Genomic DNA, 22,068 nt, shown 5'->3' on the forward strand with positions numbered 1-22,068 from the left:
TTGATTTTACCTGAGTCCTAGAGTTCTTAGCTGTTTTTAGTATCCTTTACCTTAAAGCTCTGTCTCCACTAATTTCCTGGCAATTCAGTAATAATTACATTAAGGTAATAACCCTCTGAACCAATTTTATAAACAAATAGATAAAATTTGTATCTTTAGGGAAATTCCAATAGATAATTCCCGCATTTCTACAATGTGCATATATTACCTGTATATTGTTTGTTTTCAATAGTTGTTCATGGAATTTGAAATCAGTAGAAAAATCCTCATTACAAAACAACAGCATTTTAATTTAATTTTCTAAGTGATCATTTCCAGTTGTTTAAATGCACCTGTTCAAATCAAAGTTCATCATTTTGTTTGGAACGACTTTTGTTTGAGAATCAAATGGTCATGTAAATGAGAAAGCAAATAAGCATATAATGACAGAAAAGTAAGTGGCAAAATAACCACAATCTTTGTTCCACTGGCTACTGCAGTACAATAAATAAAATGACAATTAACCAAAAACACCTTTATTTTCGTCTTCAAAGAAGAAGCTCTTTTCTTCTTTTTCCAGGATAATCATGATTAACTTACAAAAATGGGTACACATCTTCAAAGCACTTCCCTTTAACGGGAAACTTAGCTTTATGGGATTTAAACATTAGAAGGTGGGGGAAAAAAAATTCCATTTTCTTGTCATTAAAAGACAAAACAGAATCTAGCTAAGTCAAGAAAACTCATTCACACTTCAGGTCCTTCTCCTCCAGGAACCAGCTGCATAAAGAGGAAAAAGAGTTTATTAGTAACACAACAACCATGTCATCTAAAAATCCCTTGCTCTTCCTTAAGCACCTTTGCCTGTCCCCTGCGCTCCACATTCCCATTTTCTCCAGATTGTCAATATCTATTCACAATTTCCAACATCATCAATTAATACTTACTATCTCAACAGCGATTAAAAATTCGAAGCAAACTAACCTTTAGACCCAATGCCTCTTCAATAGCTGAGCTTTAGGGCCCTGACCAGAGAACACCCTTCCCATCTTACGCACCACTGGGCCATGATCATTTAGTTAAGCAAGCAACATTAAGGTTAGTTCTATAATCACTGCCCCAGAAAAATGGGTTCCCATCTAAACAAAACAGTTTCAATGTGTCTTACCATTGTTATATTATTTCCATTTAGCAAAATCTGATCTAATTTAGTAATCCTTCTTCCTTCTGGTGTGATTTCACTAAATGAATAGATAAAATACAGTCAGGATAAACAGTGAAAATCAAAGCCAACATTTTGGAAATACTTTCCCTCCCTAAAAAGGTGATCCTTGTATACAAATTACTCTGAGGTTGGGCAATTATATCGACAATTTTCAGTTACAAAGGTTATCCACTAGGTAATGTAACCTTCATTAAAAGCAACAGAATGAACTCACTGACCTAAGATCCACATCTGTCAGACAGAGCTTCATAAAAAGAAGCCAAAGCTTGCCCAGGAAATCAAATATGAAATGAAATGTTTTTTGGGTTTTGTTTTTTTTTTAAGAGACAGGGTCTTGCTCTATTGCCCAGGCTGAGTACAGTGGTACAATCATAGCTCACTGCAGCCTAGAACTCCTGGTTCACGGGATCCTCACCCTCCAGAGCAGCTAGGACTACAGCTGCCCCCCACCATACCCAGCTAATTTTTAAATTTTTTATAGAGACAGGGGTCTCCCTTTGTTGGCCAGGCTGGTCTCAAACTCCCAGGCTCAATCCTCCTCATTTGGCCTTCCAAAATGCTGGGATTACAGGGGTGAGCCACCATGTCCAGTCTAAATGCTCTTACTATCAGTTCCTTGATTTGACCTGAACCCTAAAATTCCTAGCTCTTTTTTTTATCTTCTACCTTAAAACTGTGTCTCCACTAATTGTCTAGGAGTTTACTAATAATTAAATTAAGGTAATAACACTGATCCAATTTTACAAGCAAACAGATAAAACTTCTATCTTTAAGGTTATTCCACCAACAGGTAATGTTTTCTCATAAATAATTTTACTCAAAAGTAGTAAAACTGTCTTTAATTAAGAAGAGATTCCCCCCCAATTCTTTAACACTACTCACAACTCAGTGACATCTTCCAGTACCATATCTGAAATTTGGTGTTAAGAAAACAAATAGAGAATTTACTCCAGCTTCTGCCTTTGTTCAGCTTTTCTTTTCTTTTCTTTTGAGACAAAGTCTCGCTGTGTTATCCCAGCTTAAGTGCAGTGGTACACTCACACCTCACTGCAGCCTCCACCTTTTGGGCTTAAAGGATCCTCCTGCCTCGGTCCCAGAGATTAGCTGGGCCCACAGGTGTACGTCACCATGCCCAGCTAATTTTTGTAATGTTTGTGGAGACAGGGTTTCATCATGTTGCCCAGGCTGGTCTCAAACTCCTGGGCTCAAGCGATCCACCCACCTTGCCCTCCCAAAGCGCTGGGATTACAGGTGTAAGCCACTGGGCTCGCTTGTTCAGTTTTAATTATAATGTTTAACACAACGGCTCAAATTCAAAATGTTTGTTGTTGATAGGAACTTTACCGTCTTTCAATACATACCTCTTAAAACATTATCATAAGTTCCCTGAAAATGAACTGATTTTATTATAATAATCACAAATATACTGATTGTCTATAGTTCTTACGTTATTAAATACTTAAGAAAAACCTATACCACCACCACCACCTTTTAAAAGGATACTGACAAAGTCATCAAATCCTAGAAGAGTACCAACAATTTCCTTATCACTCTTCATCACAATGTGAATTCTTGATCCTATACATTTGTCCACAAGCTCTGAGGAGGGAAAAAATATTATTTTACCATTCATTATTTCAACAAATATTTGAGTGCCTACTGGCACTCTTACTTGCATATAGTGAAAGAAAAACCAGGAAAAACATTCATTCAATAACTTTAGGTCTTTTAATACAAATCTCAGTTTAAGCACAGCATCTGGCGCGTAATGATTCCAAAAGAGTCTGTGGCATGAAGGAATGAAAACTTTTCAATCACTGCCACGACCACTAGTTCAATCACTCTTCACCAGCTACAAAAACATAAGAGGAGATAGGTACAATTATATTCACCGGAAACTCTGTCACTGCTTCCCTCCCCCAACTCTGTCTATCCTCTGTGCTCTGACGGCAGCTTGAACATCTCTTTAGCCAGCCTAGCATTATGTAGCAGGATGTCTACTTGTCCAGTATTCTCTCCTCCACTGGCTTGTGTGCTATTTGAAGGCAATGGCTATGGTTTAAGTTTATCGTTGAAAAATGCCCAGGCACGGTATCTCGTGTATAGATACTCAGTTACTACTTATTGAATGAATAAATAACAAACAGAGCTAGTTTCCAGATTCCTCATTTAAGGCTCATTCCGGACCAGGGTGTTAGTGTCAACCATATACATAACATGGTCTATCTAATCTGGGGATCTTAAAAGCCAGGTTGAGAAGTTGGCCTACTACCTATCACACTGCAGAGGCGGGCTCACAACAAAGGAGGCCGACAACACGTTCACTAAATGTGGACCTTCTCCAGTGACGGTCTGCTTTGAGGAGTCAGAAATCCTTGCCCGGAGGAGCCCGACCACGTTAAAGAGCAGGGGCGGCCTGCTGCCTTGAAGACTTGGAGCCGAGAGTCGAACCGCATTTGGTCCTATACATTTCCCCACACTCGGCCAGGGCCTGCCTCGGAACAGCCCCTCGGCCCCTAATCCTGAACTTCAGCTCCCGGTTCCTGCTCCCCAAAGGACGGCGATTACCTAACGGCAGCAGCTGTGACGGGTTGGTAGTAGCGTTAGCCGCCATGGCTACGCCGGAAGTGGCCTGCCTTCATCCACGGTGGGACGACTTTGAAAAGCGCGCTTCCGCTTTTTGCGCAGCCCATACAGGCTCGACCAATCTGAGGCCGAGCGTGCGATCTAGTCTATCGCGTGGGTCGCGTTCACTGCCTTTTTTCCCAAGCAATTGAGATCCGGTGAAATATTTCCTGCTCACTGGACATTTTACCATCTCGGCAGATACCGATTCTGCCCTCGAAGTTTTGGAGAGACGTTGAAGATATTTTGCCTTATGAATAAATTGTTCCTGTAACCTTTGAGTCGTCTTGCCCCGTAAAGTTGCATTTCCTCTCAAGCCAGAATCTTCAAACCAGTATAAATCAATTCGTATTTCCTGCCATCAATTAACTGTTACATTTTTCTTCACAACTACTCATTAAAGAATCTATTGTTACTTTTTAAAGTCCAGTGGATTGAAAGTCTGAAACTAGCCTTTTTAAAAAACTTTTCTTTAGTGGGGATTTAAAATACGTTTTTTAAACTTTTTACTACAAACTTTTTACTACAAAAAAACAGCAAATTATCGGCCCTAGTCTGTTTTATATTTGTATCCTAGGAAGTTAAAGCTAAACAGTCTAGGTCAGGCGCAGTGGTCACGACTGTAATCCCAGCACTCAGGGAGGCTGAGGCGGGCAGATCACCTGAGGTCAGGAGTTCGAGACCAGCCTGACCAACATGGGTGAGACCCCGTCTCTACTAAAAATACAAAAATTAGCTGGATGTGGTGGCGTGTGCCTGTAGTCCCAGCTACTTGGGAGGCAGAGGCAGGATAATTGCTTGAACCCGAGAGACAGAGGTTGCAGTGAGCCTAGATCATGCCACTGCACTCAAGCCTGGGCAACAAGAACGAAACTCTTGTCTCAAAAAAAAAAAAAAAAAAAAAAAGCTAAGCAAGAAATTCATCGTTCTTATCTTTTTTGAGCAGCCACAAAGAACGTCATTCGTTAAGCACCCATCATTCCTTCATAGACTGAGTTCCTCAAGGCTGAGAATGATGGGAAGCAGTAGTTTACATGATTAAATTTCTTCGTTTTGATTTAAATGACTTTGGTTCAAATACCATGGTCAGTTATTTGACAATGGGCAAGTTATTTTAACTTTTTAAGTTTCAATATACCCATTGGAAAAAATGGGGACAATAGTATCTACTCATAAGATTAATGTGAAGATTAATTGAGATAATCTATGAAAAGTGGTCAGCATAGGACCTGGCACATAGTAAGCCCTTTTAAACGTGAGCTGTTATTACTTATCCTTGTTTCCTAATACATGATGTCTGGCTCAGAGTGAAGCTACATAAAGCTGGCATTGCTAGCTGGTTTTGCATTCATCTTATTTTTATAACCAGACATAAGCCACTTTAAGGAAGCAATTTCTTATTTTATACACTGTGCACACATTTTCAGGCATACTGTAGGGTCTAATGAATATTCTTTAAATTGATTCTCACTATTTCATTCATACCCATCAACATTCTCCTTACTCTTCATAAGATTTTAAACACAAAGTAATGTCAAATTTGTTTGTGACACTTCTTTCTTTCTCTTTCTCTTTTTTTATTTCTTTTTGTCCAATCCTCATTTGGTTGAAACCCGCCTCTTTTCCTGGTTTTCCTTTTCTATTCCTATTCCTATTTTATTTTCCTCATACCATACTGATAGTATGGGCCAAATTCAAAACGTTGTTACTTGATAGAGTTTTTAAAAATTAGAAAAATAGGCTGGGCACAGTGGCTCACGCCTATAATCCCAACACTTTGGGGCACCGAGGTGGACGGATCATGAGGTCAAGACATCAAGACCATCCTGGCCAACATGTTGAAACCCCACCTCTACTAAAAATACAAAAATTAGCTGGGCGTGGTGGCACACACCTGTAGTTCCAGGTACTCAGGAGGCTGAGGCAGGAGAATCGCTTGAAGCCGGGAGGCGGAGGTTGCAGTGAGCCAATCGTGCCGTGCCACTGCACTCCAGCCTGGCGACAGAGCGACACTCCATCTCAAAAAAAAAAAAAAAAAAGAACAGAATAAACATTAGCAATTTTGAATGCCACTAATAAAGAATAATCTCCTTATAATCTGAAAAAGGAGCGATATATAGTTCACTTACACAGTAGAGTTAATGGGGATTTCAGGAAGGGAGTGGTATTTTTATTTTATTATTTTCTCTCCTGAGGCGACACTCAAAAAGGAAGAACAGGCCAATTCCAAATGGATAGTTGTTATGAACTTGAAAATATGTCATAGCTCTATGTCTCAATGATTTTTCTCCTTTTAAGTCTTAAGTAGAAAATGTAAAATAGAATTTATAATTTATCATAAAATACATGTAACTACCAAAGGCTCTTCGATGTATTATATGTTTAGAAAGGTATTTCTAATTTTCTCCCCTGAGTTAAATGAGAAATTTTATTATTTTCCCAATACACAATTGTCCTTGTGGACAATATCTTGTTAATGAATTTATTCTACATTAACACAACTCATTTAAAACGCAATGTAAGATATGCATGGTGGCAGGCAACTGTATCCCCAGCTACTCAGGAGGCTGAGGCAGGAGGATCCCTTGAGCCCAGGAGTTTGAGGCCAGCCTGGGCAACATAGCAACACCCCATCATATTTTAAACTTTATTTATTAACTCACTCTGTTACCCAGGCAGGAGTACAGTGGTGTGCTCGCAGGCTCAAGAAGCCAGTACCACAGGTGTGTGCCACCAAGTCCAGCTATTTATTTTTTATTACATTTTGTAGAGATGAGATCTCATTACATTGCTCAGGTTGGTCTCGAACTCTTGGACTCAAGTGATCTACCCGCCTTGGCCTCCCAAAGTGCTGAGATTACAGGTGTGAGCGGCCGGGCCCCACTTATATTCTAAAATATTTAGAGATGAAAAAAATTCTGGAAATTCCCTTGTTCACTTTCTCTCTCAATTTTCCCAGTTACTTTTTCTTTCTTTCTCTCTCTCTCTCCCTTTCTTTCTCTTTTTGAGATGGAGTCTCACTCTGTCATCCGGGCTGGAGTGCAGTGCAGTGACACAATCTCAGATCACTGCTACCTCCACCTCCCGGGTTCAGGGGATTCTCCTGCCTCAGCCTCCCTAGTAGCTGGGATTACAGGCATGCACCACCATGCCCAGCTAATTTTTGTATTTTTAGTAGAGATGGGGTTTCAACCATGTTGCCCAGGCTGGTCTCCAACTTTTGGCCTCAAGTGATCTGCCCGCCTCGGCCTCCCAAAGTACTGGGATTACAGGCATGAGCCACCGTGCCTGGCCCTGTTTTTGCATACATCTTTTTTTTTTTTTTTTTTTTTGAGAGGAAGTCTCGCTCTTGTCCCCCAGGCTGGAGTGCAATGGCGCAATCTTGGCTCACTGCAACCTCCGCTTCCCAGGTTCAAGCAATTCTCCTGTCTCAGCCCTCTGAGTAGCTGGGATTACAGGTGCCTGCCACCACGCCCGGCTAATTTTTGTATTTTTTAGTAGAGATGGAGTTTTACCATGTTGGCCAGGCTGGTCTAGAACTCCTGACCTCAGGTGATCCACCTGCCTTGGCCTCCCAAAGTGCTGTGATTACAGGCGTGAGCCACCACGCCCGGCCCTTATAGATATCTTTAAAAGGTGTTCATTAGACAGTAATTTTAGCCATGTTAATTGTGGAAAATATCAAGACAGTTTATATCAAGAAAATGTTAATAGTTAACACATCACACAGTTGACATCTCAAAACAGTTAATATATTAAGAAAACAGTTAATATATTCTGCATACAGGGAGCAATATAGTTTTACAGTTTTCTGAGCCAATGCCAATAATTTTGTAATACAGAAATGTATAGCAACATCTTGAAAAATGTCTACAGTATTAGCATTAAAACAGTTCTACTGAATCACAGAAACTAAATTTGATTTAGGAAGCCTACTGTTTTTCTCCGCTATGCTTAGATTAGAACAGAGCTCCTTATTTTTCAAGACCAGAAGTGCAAAATATCATAGTTACTGTAGTAATCTCTAATTCTACTTGAAGCAGACTCCTATCCTTTAGGTTATTTGAAAACTGTCGTAGATAAGACTTGTTAAATCTGCTAGTGTTTCTAGAATGCACTTTAAATTGACATGAGATTCACTGCTTAAAAAAAAAAAATTGCAGTACAGTCAGTAATTAAAAAACCCTGGTGACAACAGAACCCATATATTTTGTATTGACCTTCCTTCCTCCCACTCCACCAAAGCAGAAGCTAAAAACCTACAACCTACACATATCAACCTGCTCCTCCGCTGCTCATAACCATTTTTCAGGCGCAGAAGGAAGGGGTTGTGGGGGCTGGGCTTCATGTGGGGCAGGTGGGAGGAGTTGCAAAGGAGTCAGGTTGAGAGGCTTGGACTCTGCTTTCAAGGTAATAGGCTCAGAGTACTAAACCCAAAAAGAGATGGAATGAAAATAATACTCTTTTAAAATCGCAGGACTAGAATAACCATTTTACAGGTATCCAAGTAAACTTCCTTTATTGTCAAGGATATTCGGTTTCAGGTTTTAAATGCGTCTCAGATTGCTACACATAATATTTAAATGAAGGGGAAAAAAGCTCTAGAAACAAACAAACAAGAATTCTCGGGTAAGCAAGTAATTTAAAGGCTGAATACACAGATACGCAACCTCACCAGTATGCTCCATGTTATTACATATTTGAGAATAAGGACGGAGGCCACAGAGGCAAAGGCAAGGAGGTGAAGGAATCGGTCACTCGGAGAATGAATCGAAAAGATGTGAAAAAGCAAGGAAAACAGAAAAGAAGAGGGAAGGGGGAAAACTTTAAGGAGGAAAATGAGAAGGCAAAAGAGAAGGAAGTGCTTTGAGATTGAATCCAGGGAGGAAAAAGCAGGTGTGCCACGCCGCACCTCCAGGTCCCGCGGACACTACAGGCTCCGCAGGCCCAGCCGCCCGGGTCACGTAAGCCCCACCCCGCTGCTCCACGTCAAGGCCCCCTCCGGTCCCCCCCCGACCCCCCGAACCCCAGACCCCCCGCCCCCGTCCAGTCGATCGCTTTTTTTCCTAGCCCCACCTAACTCCCCCAGGCTCCACCTCGGTCTCTCAGAACCCCCAGCCGTCAGGGCCCTCCCGGCCTTGCCCCGCCCCGCCTCGCCGGCAGCTGCCGCCGCGTCAGGTGACAGCCCGGAAGCTGCGGAAGCGGATGAGAGAAGGGCGGCCGCGGCCCTGGGGGCGGGAGCTGCTCTCCCTCCACAGATCTCCCGGTGCGGCCCTCATGTGCTGCGCTCGCTGACACCTGAAGTCCGCGGCTCTCCGCACACGGTGGGGTAGTCAGACCCGCTGCCCTTGGCAGTCGAAGTCGTAGTGTGGGCCCGCGGCGGCCGCCCATGGAGAAGGCCAGGAGAGGCGGGGATGGCGCCCCCCGGGGGCCCGTACTGCACATCGTGGTTGTTGGCTTTCACCATAAGAAGGGCTGCCAGGTGAGGAAAGGGCCCGCCCCCGCCCCCGGCCGTTCGGGCGTTCGCACCTCCCGGCGCCCCCTGCCCTCCTTCTGTGTTCCCAGCTCGCGTCGTGCAGTCCTCCCCACCGCGCCCGCGACCCTTCGCCTCTCAACCTGACTCCTTTGCAACTCCTCCCACCCGCCCCACATGAAGCCCAGCCCCCACAACCCCTTCCTTTTGCACCTGAAAAATGGTTATGAGCGGCGGAGGCGCAGATTGGTATGTGTAGGTTGTAGGATTTTAGCTTCTGCTTTGGTGGAGTGGGAGGAAGGAATCGAAGACCGGCCCCACTCTCTTCCCCGTCCATCATTGTCTCCACTGGCTTTCTGGGTGTCCGCCTATAATGGGAGTCTAGAAAAATTCAGTGCTTGGACTCTGCTTTCAAGGTAATAGGCTCAGTGGGCTTGCATACTAATACTTCAGGTAGCTTGCGCACCTGCAGCCTCTGTAGAAAAATCAGCTTCCTTTGTTTATCTGATGGAAGCCTTGGAATCTGTCGTGTTAAGTACGGTTGTCGATTAACCCTGCCTCCCCCTTCCCATTGGTCCTTAGTTTTGCTATTTCATCTTCTCCGGATTTTACCTTTTGGTGAGAGATTAATCTCTCCAGATCAACCGCAATAAGAGAAAGCGTATTACCGACCAAACCGTTCAAATATAAAGGCGTTTTTCAGCAGCCTCATTGAATCTTTAATCCATCATCTGAAATGGAATATTTGCGATCTGTATATTGAAGGCAAGAGAACAAAATAGAAACAGGATTATCTAATGAGCAAGCAAACACTGGAAGGGAATGATGTCATAATGTGCTAGTGAACAGTAAATTGAAATGCTTTTTTGAAGTATTAAAAATAGTAATGGCCACCACTAGCTCATGAAGCGTTTAGTTTCTTGCATTCCGCAGGAAATGTAACATTTTAGAAGACGTATTGGCAAAAATTAAGTTCTCTAGGGAATAACAGAAAAAGTGATGGGAGTGAAAAAACTGTTTGTGCGTAATTTTGAAATATATCCTCACACCTGTAATGGCAGCACTTTTAGAGACTGATATGAAAGGATCACTTGAGCTCAGGAGTTTGAGACCAGCCTAGGTAACAAAGGGAAACTGTCTCCACAAAAAATTTTAAAAATTAGCTGCATGTGCCGGGCGCGGTGGCTCACGCCTGTAATCCCAGCACTTTGGGAGGCCGAGGCGGGCGGATCACAAGGTCAGGAGATCGAGACCACGGTGAAACCCCGTCTCTACTAAAAATACAAAAAAAAAATTAGCCGGGCGCGGTTGTGGGCGCCTGTAGTCCCAGCTACTCGGGAGGCTGAGGCAGGAGAATGGCGTGAACCCGGGAGGCGGAGCTTGCAGTGAGCCGAGATCGCGCCACTGCACTCCAGCCTGGGCGACAGAGCGAGACTCCGTCTCAAAAAAAAAAAAAAAAAAAAAAAAAAAATTAGCTGCATGTGATAGCGCACTTGTAGTCCCAGCTAGTCGGGAGGCTAAGTTGGGACGATCTCTTGAGCCCAGGAGGCTGAGGCTACAGTGGCCCTTGATCCCACCACTGCACTCCCGCCTGGATGAGAGAGCAAGACCCTGTCTCAAAAGAAAATTTTGGCCCCGGGTGCGGTGGCTCAATTCTGTAATCCCAGCACTTTGGGAGGCCGAGGCGAGTGGATCACCTGAGGTCAGGAGTTCGAGACCAGCCTGGACAACATGGTGAAAGCCCCGCCTCTACTGAAAATACAAAATTAGTTGCACGTGGTGGCACATGCCTGTAATCCCAGCTACTTGGGAGGCTGAGACACGAGAATCGCTTGAACCCGGGAGGCAGAGGTTGCTGTGAGCCTTGCACTCCAGCCTGGGCAACAAGAGCGAAAAAAAAAAAGTTTTGAAAATTGTGTATTACGTGCATAAGTCTTATAATGACTGGTCTAGAATCTGTTCTTTATAACCTGTACATCAGGTGTTTTTAGAGGCTTTAATTAAAGTATGTAAGATTTGCCCCAGGATAGATTAATCAGCTACCTAATTCTCCACGTTACTATTTTACTTCCAGGTGTAAAGGATTAGAGGTGCGTGGCTCATTGAGTTGTGACTCTGACTTCACGTGGTTTTAACTTGTGTGAGGGTACTTAGACTGCTCTTCCAAGTATTCAAAATTGCCGTGGGTCATGTTGACCATCCGTTCTTTCTGTGCGCTGAGATTGTGCATAGGGAAAATTCCTATACTTGGTCATAATTTGTAACTTTTAAATACAAGTGACTGAAGTAAAACCTTTGTTTTAAAAGTGATGCCTTTCAACAGTCCACTTGGTTAAGTATGATAACTTTGTCATTTGACACGGACCTCAAAGTAAAAGCCATCTTCTAATACTGCTGTTGAAGACCCAAAACTAGGCTTGTGGAAAATGTTAATTCATCTTGTTTCTTGCACTTTTCCACCTTTGAAGTCCTCAAATGTATTTTAATTCTCACCCCCCCTCCCGAGACAGAGTCTCGTTCTGTCACCCCAGATGGAGTGCAGTGCAGTTGCGGGATCTCCTGCAACTTTCACCTCCTGGGTTCCAGTGATTCTGCTGCCTCAGCCTCCTGAGTAACTGGGATTACAGGCATGCACCACCATACCCGGCTTATTTTTTATATTTTTGGTAGAGACGGGGTTTCACCAAGTTGACCAGGCTGGTCTAGAACTCCTGACCTCAAGTGATCCGCCTGCCTTGGCCTCCCAAAGTGCTGGGATTACAGGCATCAGACTTGAGCCACCGTGCCCAGCCTCAGATGTATTTTAAATGAAAAATCTTTCATTGGAATTTAAATGAATATCTATTACTTTTATCATTTGTTCTTATTTTTCACTTTTATTTGGGTAACTTGTGGAAGTGAATTATTCTGTAGATAGCGTGTTAGCCTCTAGATGTCATTTTTCTAGTTTACTGATATACTTAACATTTAGAACATTTTAAGTGATTTTTTGAGTTCTACCATGACATTTAAAGTCGTTTCAAAATATTTACTCATTTCAACTTTTTACTGAATTGTTTAAAATTTAATATTTAACAAGGGATAATAATTAACAAGGGATAATTTAACATTTAACAAGGGATAATAAGTGTGGCCGGGCGCGGTGGTTCACGCCTGTAATCTTTGGGAGGCTCAAGTGAGGCGGATTATTAGAGCTCAGGAGTTTGAGACCAGCCTAGGCAATATAGGGGAACCCCATCTCCCCTAAAAATATAAACATTAGCTGGACATGGTGGCGTTTGCCTGTAATCCCAGCTACTCAGGAGGCTGAGGCGGGAGATTTGCTTGAATCTGGGAGGCGGAGGTTGCAGTGAGCCAAGATCTCCCTACTGCACTCCAACCTGGGTGACAGTGAGACCCTGTCTCAAACAAAACAAACAAAAATTTATCTGACATTAGACCCTTTGGCATGAAATAATTTATGAATACCTTCTCTGTAGTAAATTGGCTTGTTGTTGATTGTATATTCCAGAGTTTTGTTTGTTCCAATATATAAAGTATATTTGTCGAACTACCATAATTTTTTGTTAAGTAGCGTCAAATGTATATCACATTAACTCATTAACTCTTATGGTTTTTTTCACAAACAGGATAGAACTTTTTTAACTACTCAAGTTAAAAGGGAATAGGTTATTTTCCAAAGAGATGTCATAAAAAGTTAAAATAATTAATTTTTGACCACTTTTCTGATAGTTTGTTTTGTATACATAGCTTGCAGTTTTGTCTTAAATAAACTGGATTTACCAAACTGTATTTCTAATACAAAAAAAGAGGAGTAACAATTTTTTTTTTTTAAATTATACTCTAAGTTCTGGGATACATGGGCAGAACATTCAGGGTTGTTACATAGGTATACATGTGTCATGGTGGTTTGCTGCATAACCAGTCGTCTAGATTTTAAGCCCCGTATCCATTAGGTATTTGTCCTAATGCTCTCCCTCCCCTTGCCCCCCATCCCCCAACAGGTGCCAGTCTGTGATGTTCCCCTCCCTGTGTCTGTGTGTTCTCATTGTTCAACTCCCACTTATGAGTGAGAACATGTGGTGTTTGGTTTTCTGTTCCTGTGTTTGCTGAGAATGATGGTTTCCAGCTTCATCCATGTCTCTGCAAAGGACATGAACTCATTCTTTTTCGTGGCTGCATAGTATTCCATGGTGTGTATATACCACATTTTCTTTATCCAGTCTATCATTGATGACCATTTGGGTTGGTTCCAAGTCTTTGCTATTGTGAATAGTGCTGCATTAAACATACGTGTGCATGTGTCTTTATAGTAGAATGATGTATAATCCTTTGGGTATATACCCAGTAATGGGATTGCTGGGTCAAATGATATTTCTGGTTCTAGATCCTTGAGGAATCGCCACACTGTCTTCCACAATGGTTGGACTAATTTACACTTCCACCAACAGTGTAAAAGTGTTCCTATTTCTCCACATCCTCTCCAGCATCTGTTGTTTCCTGACATTTTAACGATCACCATTCTAACTGGCATGAGATGGTATCTCATGGTTTTGATTTGCATTTCTCTAATGACCAGTGATGATGAGCTTTTTTCCATATATTTGTTGGCCGCATAGATACCTTCTTTTGAGAAGTGTCTGTTCATATCCTTTGCCCACTTTTTGATGGGGTTGTTTGTTTTTTTTCTTGTAAATTTATTTAAGTTCCTTGTAGAGTCTGGATATTAGACCTTTGTCAGGTGGGTAGATTGCAAAAATTTTCTCCCATTCTATAGGTTGCCTGTTCACTCTAATGCTAGTTTCTTTGGCTGTACAGAAGCTCTTTAGTTTAATTAGATCTCATTTGTCAATTTTGGCTTTTGTTGCAATTACTTTTGGTGTTTTAGTCATGAAGTTTTGCCCGTGCCTATATCCTGAATGGTATTGCCTAGGTTTTCTTCTAGGGTTTTTAGGGTTTTAGGTCTTAGTTGAAGTCTTTAATCCATCCTCTGTTAATTTTTGTATAAGGTGTAAAGAAGGGGTCTAGTTAAAGTTTTCTGCATATGGCTTGCCTGTTTTCCCAGCAACACTTATTAAATAGAGAATCCTTTCCCCGTTGCTTATTTTTGTCAAGTTTGTCAAAGAGCAGATGGCTGTAGATGTGTGGTGTTATTTCTGAGACCTCTGTTCTGTCCCATTGGTCTATATGTCTAAAAAGCAGAAGTATAAAAGAGCTAGAACTAATCTTAACGCTATTCCACCAGTGAAGAAAGCAACCAGCAGCAGTGTAGAGAATGGCAGATTTTCCCATCAGTGTGAGTGAACTGGTCACGAAGTCTCCATGGGGTAGCAGAATGTTGCATTGCAAATTTAGAAATGGGTTGATATTAGGGGGATTGTTTATGTTGGGGTGTTACAACTATACTAAAGCCCTGAGTGATTCAGGTTTTGGTGACAGATGACTCACTGTCAAGCCTTTTTTGGCACCTGCTATTAATGAAATCCTGTGGTGACAATAATGAAACATTTGGGAGGGTTTGTTTGATTCTTGTTGAAATAAGTAGTTCTTTGGAACCAGAAAGAAAACTGAAGGGTTAGCAGTTAAGGAAGAATAACCTTTTAAGATTCTTTTTAGCTGCTAGTTTTACAGAAACTTTGTTGTGAAACAAGATTGCATTTTCTGGCCCTTCACTGCACTTTTATTTCTTCAACTTTAATATTTTGGTAGACAGTTTTTCCTGATTTTGGCCATGCTTTTTGTATGTGGTGAAATTATGAAAATCTCTGACCTAGCAGGGCTGCAGCAGTGACAGAACAATGGAATAGTTTTCATTCAGGCTTTGGCATTGTGACTAAGTGGAGTGGGTGTCAACTTGTGTACCTGAACTTAGAAATAAAAATATCAAGAAGATTCCTTCGTTCTCTTATGGGTCCTCCCAGCTAGCAAGAATGTGCCTAATTCCTTTCTTTAGCTTAAACCTTTGATCCCTAGTAAAATACTTATACACCATGAGTAATCGTCTACTTCATGTCATTGATATGATTCAGATCCTTTGCTGAACGCAGATTTTTGCTAAAGGGAAGGCTGCAGAAGGGCCCTAATCTACTAGGGATGGACAACAGGAAGATGCAAACACATAGGGAGAAGAGTCTACTTACCTACTTAATTTTAAGACTGCTCTGATTTTATATGGATTAAGAACTCAGGTTCTCCCTAAGATATTTTGAGAGGATGTTATCTAAGCTGACGTTTTTGGCGGTTTTTAAATCATATTTCAGTATTTTTGAAAATAACATTTATGATAAATAATATGTACTGGCCAGGTGCAGTGGCTCATGCCTGTAATCCCAGCACTTTGGGAGGCCAAGATGGGAAGATCGCTTGAGCCCAGGAGTTCGAGACCAGCCTGGGCAACATAGGGAGACCTCATCTTTGCCAAAAAGTAAAAAAAAAATAGCCAGGTTTGGTGGTGCATGCCTGTAGTCCCAGCTACTTGGGAGGCTGAAGCAGGAGTATCACTTGAGCCCAGGAGGTCGAAGCTGCAGTGAGCTGAGATGGCACCAGTGCACTCCAGCCTGGGTGACAGTAAAACCCTTTCTCAAAAAAATAAAAAAATAAAAAAATAAAAGGTATCAAACCATAATCATGTTTCATAGCCTACCTTTTTCATGTGAAATATACCATTAATATTTTTCTATATTAGTAAATAATTGAATTATGTTTTAAAATTGCTAAATAGTATTTTGTAGAAATACTGTTATTTATTTAACTGATCTCCTTTTTAGATACTTAGGTGGCATTCTAATTTTTCACTATTTTGAATAGTGCTGCAAAGAACATCCTGGTGGCTTTTTGTACCTTTTCTCATAAGTATAGACACTTCATTGTAGCCATTTTTCTTGTGAAGGTTTTATTAAAATGGATTTTGAAACAGAACTTACTGAACACAATTTAAGTTAGTCTGGGTGACTCTTCAGAGCAAATGTCACTCGTACTGTGGCATTCTCCGTTTAACATAGAGTTATTTGCACATGGCTCTGACTTCGTCGGGCCCTAGCCGGCCAGAGAGATGACAGAAATGTTAGTAATTACTTCCCAATGTCAGTACTATCCATAGTGATGGTGGTGGTTTCAGCTTCCTTTTATTTGATGCTTTTCTTCCATTGATTGGGAGACCATGTCTACTGAATCTGTTGTGTGAAATAAAATGACTCAGTCACGGGTTTTGAAAGGAAACTTACAGCCTTCTTGGTACACTGTCAAGAACTTTATAATAGCTGGTTTTGCTGATAGATTTTTTTTTTCATTTGTTTCTGGTTCTTGGCAGTTTTGTAGGTAATTAAGTTGTCAGAAGTGTGACTTCTGAATAAACTCTGGGTGTTCATTTAGATTTGAAATATGGGCCAGGTGTGGTGACTCACACCTGTAAATCCCAGCACTTTGGGAGGCTGAGGCAGGTGGATCACTTGAGGCCAGGAGTTCAAGCCCAGCCTAGCCAACATGGTGAAACCCCCGTCTCTACTAAAATATATATAAATATATATACACACACACACACACACACACACACACACACACACACATTAGCCAGGCGTGGTGGCACGTGCCTGTAGTCCCAGCTACTCAGGAGGCTGAGGCAGGAGAATCGCTTGAACCTAGGAGGCAGAGGTTGCAGTGAGCCGAGATCTCGCCATTGCACTCCAGCCTGGGTGACACAGCAAGACTCTGTCTCAAGGAAAAAAAATAAAACTATATTTGAAATATGGCCCTCCGCACTTGTGCCTTTCATCACACCACTGTGCTCATTGTCACAAGGTATGCTGTTCATATATGTGCATGTGGCTCCAGGGTTTTTTGTTTTTTGTTTTTGTTTTTTTATTTTTTGGAGACAGTCTCACTCTGCCTCCCAGGCTGGAGTGCAGTGGCACAATCTTCACTCACTGCATCCTCGACCTCCTGGGTACAAGCAATTCTCCTGCCTCAGGCTCCCGAGTAGCTGGGATTACAGGTGTGCACCACCACGCCTGGCTATGTTTTGTATTTTTAGTAGAGACAGGGTTTTACCCTGTCTGTTGGCCATGGCATTTAATTGAAATGTTAATGAACTTTACCCTGGCAATCTTTTGTACATCAATTCATGTTTAACATTTCAATTTTTTTCATTTCAATATTGAACTTTCATGGGGCAATAGAGATATTATAATTTCTGGGAGTGCATCACACCCACCAAAGGGAGCCTAACACATTCCTAATATCACCAGTGAAGTCCCATGGGGCAGACATGGGTTTCATTAAGAACCTTGCAAAGGCCAGGTGTGGTGGCTTATGCCTGTAATCCCAGCACTTTGGGAGGCCGAGGCAGGTGGATCACCTGAGCTCAGGAGTTCAAGACCAGCCTGGCCAACATGGTGAAACCCCATCTCTACTAAAAATACAAAAATTAGCCGGGCGTGTGATCCCCAGCTACTCGGGAGGCTGAGGCAGATGAATCGCTTGAAACTGGAAGGCGGAGGTTGCAGTGAGCTGAGATCAGGCCACTACACTCCAGCCTGGGCAACAAGAGCGAAACTCTGTCTCAAAAAAAAAAAAAAAAGAAAAAGAAACCCTTCTACCTTGTAGCAAATCACAAAACCCTTCATTCTTCAGTACTTTTGAAAGAGGCTTTTCAAAACTGCCATTTAATTCATATGATTTTCTTTCTTTAAATTGTTTAGACTAGTACAGAGCTAGCTAGGATTTAGTGACAGTTCTCCACTTGCGTTCTTTAATGTTGAGCCTTACAAGTATATAATTTTAGAAAAAAAGAACTCAAACAATAGATCTGCTGTTTTTTAATATTCTGTTTTCACATACTATTCTAAGCAAACATGGTGTCTTAGAGAAATAAAAGCCACGACTTAATATAGGAACCCAGACCTCTCTTGGATGCTCATATATATATTTATGTACTGAGAGCATAAATTTCTATTAAGTAGAGTTGTTTTCTTCGCTCTTGATAAGCAATAGCAAAGATTCTAAGTCCATAAAGTGTGCCCTAAACATAATCTCTGCTTGTTATGAACTATTTTTAAAAACTGTCCATGAGAGTCACCATGCAGTTCATTATTGTAATTCTATGAAGATACATATTTTTCTAATTTTTTTCCTGTACATACATATGATAAAGTTTAGTTTAAAAGCTAGGCACAAGAGATTAACAAAAAAAATTAATTAAATTTTTAATTTAAAATGTTTCAGTTTTGAATTTTAAAAATTTTAAACTTTTTACAAATTTTAAACTTTTTAAACTTTAAAACAATTTTAAAACATTTAGAAATTAGGCATAAGAGATTAACAAAACTAGCAGTAAAATAGAATGTTTATAACAATATGCCAGCATCACTGCTCTTGGGCTTTGGGGTCATTATTAAGTAAAATAAAAATTACTCAAACACAAGCACCTTGATACTGCTGCAGTCAATCCAATAACTAAGATGGCTATTCAGTGACTAATGAGAGGGTAGCCTATACAGCGAGGATAGGCTGGACGATGGGATGATTCACAAGTCAAGTGGAATGGAGAGGGACAGTGTAAGATTTCATCACGCTCCTCAGAATGGCACACAATTTAAGACTTATGAATTGTTTATTACTGAAACTTTCCATTTACAATTTTCAGAATGTGGTTGACCATGACTAGCTGAAGCCATTGAAAATGAAACTGGGCAAGGTGCAGTGACTCACACCTGTAATCCCAGCACTTTGGGAGGCCAAACAGGAGTATTACCTGAGGCCACAAGTTCGAGACCAGCCTGGACAGCATAGACCCTGTCTCTATTTAAAAAAAAAAAAAAAGAAAGTGAAACTGCAGGTCAGGAGGACTACTGTAATGAAGAAAATACCAATCCTTCACAAACTCTGTCAGAAAACAGAAGAGGAGGGAACATTTCTCAACTTATTTTATGAGGCCAGCATTACATTAATACCAAAGCCAGACAAATTATTATAAGAAAAAAACAAAGATCAATATCCACCATCAACGTAGATGGAAAAATCCTTAACTAGATAGTTGCAAAAAATCTGGTAATATATAAAAGGAATAATACATCATAACCAAATGGGGTTTGTCACAGGTTGATTTCACATTTGAAAATATCCATTCACAATATTAATAAATAATAGGGTAAAGCTATATATGGTACTCTATGGTTGGCAAATGGGAAGGGAAGGTAGAAGGGGAAAGCTCCTAGGGTTTTTATGTATAACCTTGTACCTCCCCACACAGAATCACAACTTGTCAGAACTCACTTTTCAAAGTTAGGCCTTCTTGATAGGCACATTCTTTTTTTTTTTTTTTTTTTTTTTTTTTTTTGAGACAGAGTCTTGCTCTGTGGCCCAGGCTGGAGTGCAGTGGCGCAATCTTGGCTCACTGCAAGCTCTGCCTCCCGGGTTCACGCCATCCTCCTGCCTCAGCCTCCCAAGTGGCTGGGACTACAGGCGCCCGCCACTGCGCCCAGCTAATTTTTTGTATTTTTAGTAGAGACGGGGTTTCACTGTGGTCTCGATCTCCTGACCTCATGATCCGCCCACCTCGACCTCCCAAAGTGCTGGGATTACAGGCGTGAACCACCGTGCCCGGCCAATAGGCACATTCTTTAAAAGAAAATGTTTAGTGTGAAACATCATACATACACAGAAAAGTGCTTCCATTCCCAATATGTAGATCACAAATGTGTATAATCACCTCACAAGTCTAGAAATATTAATAGAATATTGACAGCACCCCAGAAGCCACTGTTGTATGCTTTCCCACTCTTCTTTTTCCTCAACGCTAACCACCCTCTCCACTTGTAACACCATAGATTACTCTAGCTGTTTCTTCACTTTATAGAAATATAATCATGTATTATGCATACTTTTGTGCTTGGCTTCTTTTGTTCAGCATTGTGCTTGTGGAATTCATCTATGCCGTTGCATATTCCTGTGGTTTAATTTCTTCTCTTAACTGTGTAGTGTTCCCTTTGGTGATACCCCACTATTTATTTATTTATTCAACTGTTGACAGGCATTCAGTTGTTTCATCATGGGCTATTACAAATAATGCTATCATGAGCATTTTTTAGATATCTCTTGGTGCACATGTGCAAATCATTTTGTTGGATATATACTTAAGAGTCGAAGTGATGGATTCTAGGGAATACCTATCTTCGCTTTTAGTAGATGATATCAAATTGTTTTCCAAAACAGTGGAACCAATTAACTTTATCACTGGTGTTCTTCATGCTCCTTGCCAACACTGGGCATTGTCCATCCTTTTAATTACAGTAATTTTGGTGGGGTATATAGTGTCATCTCATTGTTTTACTTTACATTTTTTGATTTGTTGGTGAGGCTGGACACTTTTTAATAGGTCTGCTGGTCATTGGGCTGTCCTCTTTTTGTGAAGTACATGCTCCAAGTCTTTTCCTGTTTTTCTATTGGATTATCTTTTTTGTATTTGTTCAAGTTCTTTTTATATTATTGAAAAAAGCCCTTTAAGACTTATATGTGCTGCAAATTCTTTTCCCTCTCTGTCGCTTGCCTTTTCAGTATCTTAATGGTGTCTTTTTTATACCATAATTGAAATGTGGTCAACTATAGTAGTCTTTCCCTTTGTGGTTAATACTTTTTAAATGCCATTTAAGACATTTTTACTAATTTGATGTCCTGAAGATATTTTTCTATATTACCTTCTAGATCAGTGTTGTCTAATAAAAATACTGAGCTGCATACATAATTTAAAATTTGTAGTATCCACATTAAGAGAGCAAAATAATCAGATAAAACTAATTTTAATATTGTTATGTAACTCCAAATTATTTCAAAGTTTCAATATAAAAATTGAGATATTTCACATTGTTTTTTTCCTACTAAGTAATTAAACTCCAGTGCAAATTTTACTTAATAGCATATCTCAAATGTTCAGTATCCATACATGGACAGAGCAGTTCTAGAAGATTCATTGTTTTTATCCTTTCACATCATATCTTATGTTTCACCTGAAAATGATTTTTTGAATGAATTGTGAGGTAGAAATCATTAGTTACTCATTTAAGCATCCAGTTGACCTAAGACCACTTTATAGAATATAAAGACAGTCCTATCTCCACTGTTCTGTCATGCTACTTTGGTATTAAGGTGTCCACATATGTGTGAGTCTGCTTCTGTATTCTGTGTCATTTGTCTATTTTTCTATGCTTACACCAGTACTACACTATCTTATTATAATTTTTGTAATAAGTTTTGATACCTGGTAAGGAAGAATTTCTTCTTAGGAGAGTCTTGGCTACTCTTGACCCTTTACATTTCCATGTAAATTATAAACAGCTTGCCAGGTTCCACAAAAATATCTTTTGGAGTTTTGATTGAGATTGTATTGAATCTAAGGATCAGTTTGAGGGGAACACTTCTTTTTGTATTATCTGTTCATCAGATCCTCTCATCTGGGTAGGATCTGGACGTGCTGTGCCTTCCAGGCTCTGCTACCTTTCCCTTTGTGGGATAGAAGCAGCTAACTGAGAGGGAGGCTCAACCCTCAGCTTTGATGAGAGCACTAGAGGGCCCCCTCCCTCTTTTTGCAGGAGACTTTCCTTAAGGGCAGAAAGTCCCTGGCAAGATTCTGGAATTCTAGGATGAAGAAAAATTAAGTCTGGGAGGAACCAGACCCAAAAAAAACACAATAAAAAACAAAACTTAGTCCTCTGTATCTATATAGCAGGGGCCTTGTACCCTGTGTGTGAGTTCTCAGGGAGTTCTCAGGGATCAC

At 40.8% G+C, this 22,068-nt stretch overlaps 2 protein-coding genes across 13 annotated transcripts in view; one reads left to right on the forward strand and one right to left on the reverse strand.

Moving 5' to 3' along the window:
- Positions 1–499: 499 nt before the first annotated feature.
- Positions 500–22,068, reverse strand: part of LOC105475839 (LSM5 homolog, U6 small nuclear RNA and mRNA degradation associated) — a 29,493-nt gene continuing 7,924 nt past the window's right edge. For 2 of the 11 annotated variants that reach the window (XR_011621597.1, XR_011621595.1), the window contains one exon: positions 9,928–10,054. Coding sequence is in view for 8 of the 11 variants with exons in the window: in XM_011731385.3 (XP_011729687.1) it covers positions 727–759; positions 1,148–1,220; positions 2,087–2,114; positions 2,708–2,803; positions 9,516–9,642 (357 nt within the window). In the remaining 3 variants the exon portion in view is untranslated. The other 9 variants (XM_011731387.3, XM_071094054.1, XM_011731385.3 and 6 more) reach the window with 9 other exon arrangements.
- Positions 9,002–22,068, forward strand: part of LOC105475838 (AVL9 cell migration associated) — a 102,098-nt gene continuing 89,031 nt past the window's right edge. The window contains exon 1 of one of the 2 annotated variants that reach the window (XM_011731384.2): positions 9,002–9,311. In XM_011731384.2, the coding sequence (XP_011729686.2) occupies positions 9,219–9,311 (93 nt within the window). In that variant the 5' untranslated portion in view covers positions 9,002–9,218. The remainder of the gene's footprint in view (positions 9,312–22,068) is intronic. The other variant, XM_011731383.2, reaches the window with a different exon arrangement.

This window comes from Macaca nemestrina, chromosome 4 (genome assembly GCF_043159975.1).
Source record: "Macaca nemestrina isolate mMacNem1 chromosome 4, mMacNem.hap1, whole genome shotgun sequence".
Classification (NCBI taxonomy): Eukaryota; Metazoa; Chordata; class Mammalia; order Primates; family Cercopithecidae; genus Macaca; species Macaca nemestrina.